General features: G+C 37.4%; 1 protein-coding gene across 1 annotated transcript; it reads right to left on the reverse strand.

The window, feature by feature from the left end:
• Positions 1-2,503: 2,503 nt before the first annotated feature.
• Positions 2,504-4,496, reverse strand: LOC107022115. Its single transcript, XM_015222822.1, has 3 exons — positions 3,703-4,496; positions 3,384-3,617; positions 2,504-3,281 (listed from the first exon to the last, which is right to left on the reverse strand). Exons 1-3 carry the CDS (start codon positions 4,494-4,496, stop codon positions 2,504-2,506), a joined length of 1,806 nt encoding a protein of 601 aa, XP_015078308.1.
• Between the last annotated feature and the right edge of the window lie 1,107 nt (positions 4,497-5,603).

Below are 5,603 nucleotides of genomic sequence, written 5' to 3' on the forward strand. Positions count from 1 at the left end.
GTATCAATAGGTTTTGAATCAAACATATTGAACTTTTTCAACAGCTCCTTAATGTAATTCTCTTCACTGATTGAGATCCTATTTGATGATTGCTTGATTTGTAGGCCAAGGAAGAATGTCAACTCACCCATCATGCTCATCTCAAATTCCTTTCCCATTAATGATGAGAATTCTTCACACAAGTGTTCTGAAGTGGCTCAAAAAATTATATCATCCACATAAACCTGAATAATAAGCAATTCTTGTTCTCTTTTTAATAAGAACAAGGTATTGTCTATTTTTCCTCTTTTGAACCCATTCTTCAATAGAAACTTTGACAGCCTTTCATACCATGCTCTAGGAGCTTGTTTCAAACAATACAGAGCCTTATTCAATCTGAACACATGATCTGGGAACTCAGCATCTTCAAACCCAGGAGGTTGTTTAACAAACACCTCCTCTTTCAGATCTCCATTCAGAAACGCACTTTTGACATCCATTTGATATAGCTTGAACCCCATGAATGCAGCAAAAGCTATTAGAATTCTGATGGCCTCCATCCTTGCAACAGGTGCAAAAGTTTCATCATAATCTATTCCTTCTTCTTGATTGTATCCTTGAACAACTAATCTGGATTTGTTTCTAGTAATCACTCCATTTTCATTGAGCTTGTTTCTGAAAACCCATCTGGTTCCTCTCACTGTTCTGCCAACAGGTCGAGGAACCAGGTACCATACCTTGCTTCTTTCAAACTGGTGAAGTTCTTCTTGCATTGAGTTGATACAGTCTGCATCACCTAATGCCTCTTTCACATTCTTAGGCTCAATAGATGATATGAATGCTGAGAATGCAACTAGATTTCTTGTTTTTGATCTAGTGTGAATTCCAGAGTTCAAAGGAGAAATAAGATTATCAAGAGGATGTGATGAACTATGTTTCCATCTTGGTCTCAGGGCAGACTGGTTGAGCTGATCAACATGTTCTTCTTCTTCAATGATGTCATCATTTTCTAGAGAGTTTGAGGTACTCTGACTAGAATTCAGAGTAGTACCAGGTACATCAATACACTTTTCAACTTCATCACTCTTTTCAGATAGACTATGATTATTATTATCACAGTCATTTCTCAACTGATCATTTGCACCAGCTGCACTTCCTTCAATTTTCTGTGAATTGAACAGTTTAATCACCTCATCTTCATCATTCCATGCATCGCTTTTCAAATTTCCATCTTCATCAAACACAACATGAATGCTTTCTTCAATACATTGAGTTCTTTTGTTGAAGATTCTGTATGCTTTACTTGATGAGGAGTATCCAACAAACACTCCTTCATCACTTCTAGGATCAAATTTTCCCAGATCATCCTTTCCATTGTTCAGCACAAAACATCTGCAGCCAAACGCCCTAAGATAGCTCAACATAGGCTTTCTGTTATTGAGAAACTCATAGGGAGTCTTATTCAATACAGCTCTTATCAGACACCTATTAGTAACATGACATGCTGTGTTGACAGCTTCAGCCAGAAACTTTGAGGAAGATTTGACTCAATAATCATGGTCCTGGCAATGTTCACCAAGGTTCTATTTTTTGTTTCCACTACTCCATTCTGTTGAAGAGTTCTTGGAGTAGAAAAGTTATGACTAGTACCATTCTCCATGCAAAATTGATCAAGTTTTGAGTTTTCAAACTCAGTTCCATGACCAGATCTAATCCCAACAATCACTTGATTCAATTTAGTTGGAATCATTTTGAAGAACACCACCAATTCTTCAGGTGTCTCTGCTTTTGATCTTAGGAATCTAGTCCATGTGTACCTTGAGTAATCATCAACTATCACCAGAATGTATTTCTTACCATTTCTGCTTTGAACTTTCAAGGGTCCACATAAGTCCATGTGTAACAGCTCCAGTACTCTTGATGATGTTACTTGCTTCTTTGACTTGAAGGATGATCTGATTTGTTTTCCTTTGACACATGCTTCACATATTTTGTTTTCACTGAACTTTAACTTTGGTAAATCTCAGACCAGGTCCTTAGAAATCAGTTTATTCAATAAAGATGAGCTCACATGCCCTAGTCTACGATGCCAAAGATCAGCATTTTCATTTTGAGCACTAAGACATGTCAGATCATCTCCATGAGACGTTTCCAAGTTGGCCACATACATGTTTTTACTTCTAAAGGCAGTGAGAATCACTTTCTTTGTAGTTAGACTAACCACAGTGCACTTCTCAGAAGTAAACCTGACTTCATTTCCCTTGTCACAAATTTGAGATACACTCAAAAGACTGTACTTCAAACCATCAACATGATATACATTGTCAATTGATTCTTCAAGAGACTTTCCCACTTTACCAACTCCCAAAATATACCCCTTCTTTCCATCACCAAAAGAGACACCTCCTCCCTGAAGTGTCTTGAGTGAGAGGAAATTTTTGATGTCACCAGTCATATGTTTAGAGCATCCACTGTCCATGTACCAACATTGACTGCTGCTCCTCTCACTCACCTGCAACAAGAATCACTTGTTAAGCTTGGGAACCCATTTCAATGTGAGTTCCCAGAAGGCAGACAAGGGAGTGATCAGATTGTTTCTAGTCCAATAGGGTAGTTCTTGGATCTTTGTAACAAAAGATTTTGGACCAGAAACAAATTTTTTCTTTGAAAATCTTTTAGTTGAAACTTGCTTTGGGGGACCAGGTCTCTCATTTGATACTCTTTGTTTCTCAGTATAATTAAAGAGTCTTTCATGAGACTTTCTCCAGCCAGTACACTCTTTCTTTAAATGCCCATTTTTACCACAGTGAAGACAAAGCAGATTGTCAGACACAAAAACATACTTACTGTGAGGATTAAAGGGAGGAGTGATATTCAAACTTCCTAGACCCTTCTTATTGAAATTACTCTGATTTATTACACTGGACAGCAACTTAGAAGATTTTGTCCACTTAAGAGATTTTTCAAGTTCTTCCTTAAGTTTGGCAATATCCTTTTCTAAGTTGTTGCTCTTCTCCAAAGCCAACCCCAGATTTATCTCAGTAGTTTTCAGTTTTTCTTCAGTTTCAACTTGTAAACCATTTGACCTTCCATTTAGCTTTTCAGCTTCTTCATTTATCTGAGACAACTGTTTTTTAAGTTCAGTATTGTCAGACTCTAGAGAAGCCATTTTATCTTCCATTTTCAACATTTTTTCTTCCAATTTAACTTTGTTTTCAGTTAAACTGTCAAGTTCAGCATTCATAATGTCTCTTTCAGAGGTTAACTCAATTACTGAAACAATCATAACATTTGCTAAAGTTCTCAATTTTTTAAGAGAATAATTATTCAGATCATGTTTCATATCAAGAAGAGTTACCTTGTCGTTTGCTTCTTCATTTTCTGTATGAGCCATGAAAGCAAACATTTCATTGAATATGGTTTCCTCTTCATGAACCACCACCATTGACACGTCATTTGGTTCATCAGGATCTTCTGAGTCACTTGAAGAGTCTCCCCATGCAGCAAGAGCCTTTTTGACCACATAGTCAGCAGCAGCTTTGCGATCACTTTTACTGAGTACCAGGTCCCTTCTATTCTCTTTGTCACCTCTTGGTTTTTGATATTCCTTATTTTCAGTTTTGAGTAAAGGACACTCTCTAATAAAGTGTCTTGCTTTTCCACACTTGTAACATATATCATTTTGAGTTGCAGTTTGAGGACCATTTCTTCCCCTTCTAAAACCTTTTGTTCTTTCTCACAATTTTCTGAAATCTATTGATGAGATAAGCCATATCATCATCACCGGAGTCCTCCTCAGATTTTGATATCAGCATCAAGGACTTATCCTTTTTGACTTCCTTCTTTGACAGATCATGATTTCGATTCATCTCATGAGTCTTCAGATTTCCAATGAAAGCATCCATTGTCAGCACTTTCAGATCTTTTGCTTCAGTAATGGCATCAACCTTGCTTTCCCAAGACTTTGGAAGAATTCGAAGCACTTTCCTGACTTGCTTGCTCATGCTGATAGGTTCTCCAAGGCTTCTCAACTCGTTGGTAATGGAGGACAATTTTGTGAACATCTCATGAATGATTTCTCCTTCTTTCATCTTGAAATTTTCATACAAAGAAGTGAGCATATCAATCTTGGACTCTTTTACTTGTTCAGTTCCCTCATGAGCTGTTTTTAAGAAGTCCCAGATTTCTTTTGCAGGCTCACAGGCTGAGACACGGTTGAACTCATCTGGCTCTATCCCACAGACAAGAAGAGTTTTTACCTTGTAACCCTTTTCGATCTTCTTCCTATCAGCTTCATCATATTTTTTTCTAGGCTTTGGAACAAGCCTGGTTTTTTGTCCATCCTTTTCTTCAATCATCGGAATAAATGGTCCATCTAGGACGATATCCCATAGCTCACTGTCTTCAGCCATGAGAAAATCATGCATTCTAAATTTCCACCAACTGTAGAAGTGTCCATTGAAACGAGGAGGTCTGGTTGAAGATCGACCTTCTTCTAGATTAAATGGAGCAGCCATCCTAGAAGAGATATCACTTTCTTGGTGTTAACCAGATAGAAAGTGCCCGCTCTGATACCACTTGATAGAATATATGCCTTCACTTATCAGTCAATGGACCAGGTCCCTTGACACACAAACAAGGATAAACAGAAAGTAAATGCAGTTTAACAACACAACAATTTTACGTGGAAACCTCCTTGCTTAAGGAAGTAAAACCACGACCTGTCTCACAGGATTTTCAAAACTGTTTCACTAATCTTTGAAAGCAAAAGTAAAACCAGTTACACAAATGTGAGAAAAAGTTTTTAATCTCACGTTCAAGCAATAATCTCTATTGCTTGACCAGCCTAAGTAGAAGTTATTCTACCCACTAAGCTATCCCTTCTAGACAACTTAGAATTTCAATACCACCCACTGATTCCTTTATAGATTTAGGAATAGTTTACAATATAAGACCACGAGAATATATTCTTAAACAACTACACTATATGCTCCTGAGATTTCAGTCGTTGTTTGAATAATTCTGCTCTTTGATTTTCTATAGCCTTTGCCAGTGTTCTTGAAAATGCTTTATCAAGTTGCAAAAACTAAGAAATAATGTTTAGGAAAGTGACTTTTGTATAAACAAATCCCTTTCCTTAAACTCTTGCCATTGGTTGGAGAGGTCTGACTTTTCTGACGCCGTTGGGAAATGTGTACCCACTTTCTGTACCTTCTCCAGCTGGCAGTCTTCAGGATAGTCATGTTGGGGAACCTAGTACCTATACGAGGTCCCTGAGTTCATTACATCTTCAAAACTCATGTTGAGAACCTGGTAACTTTACAAGGTCCCTGAGTTTGTCATATCATCAAAACTACAAATAATAGAAACATTAGAGTATTAAAAACTAAAGCAACATCATAGGCTTCATAGTGGCATTGCCCTTGGAAAGTGAGGACCTACCCAACTTGGATGAACAAGAATTCCAAGACTTCTTCAAAATCGTCTCCAAAAACCCTTCAACGACAGGAACCTAAAATATTGGGGAAAAGAAATAAATGGGGTTAGTACACCACTTGCACTAAGTATGAGCCCACATGCACATATAATATCATATCATGCTAAAAAAGGGACAGTCCAATAAA

This window comes from Solanum pennellii, chromosome 6, assembly GCF_001406875.1.
Source record: "Solanum pennellii chromosome 6, SPENNV200".
NCBI lineage: Eukaryota > Viridiplantae > Streptophyta > Magnoliopsida > Solanales > Solanaceae > Solanum > Solanum pennellii.

Excerpts from the sequence above, each read along its gene's own strand:
- LOC107022115 (XM_015222822.1), bottom strand. The coding sequence starts at position 4,496 with ATGGCTGCTCCATTTAATCTAGAAGAAGGTCGATCTTCAACCAGACCT. Across the intron at positions 3,618-3,702 it reads ATTGTGAGAAAGAACAAAAG|AGAGTGTCCTTTACTCAAAA; the intron begins GTTTTAGAAGGG and ends ACACTTTATTAG. Across the intron at positions 3,282-3,383 it reads GAAACCATATTCAATGAAAT|AACTTTAGCAAATGTTATGA; the intron begins GTTTGCTTTCAT and ends TAAAAAATTGAG.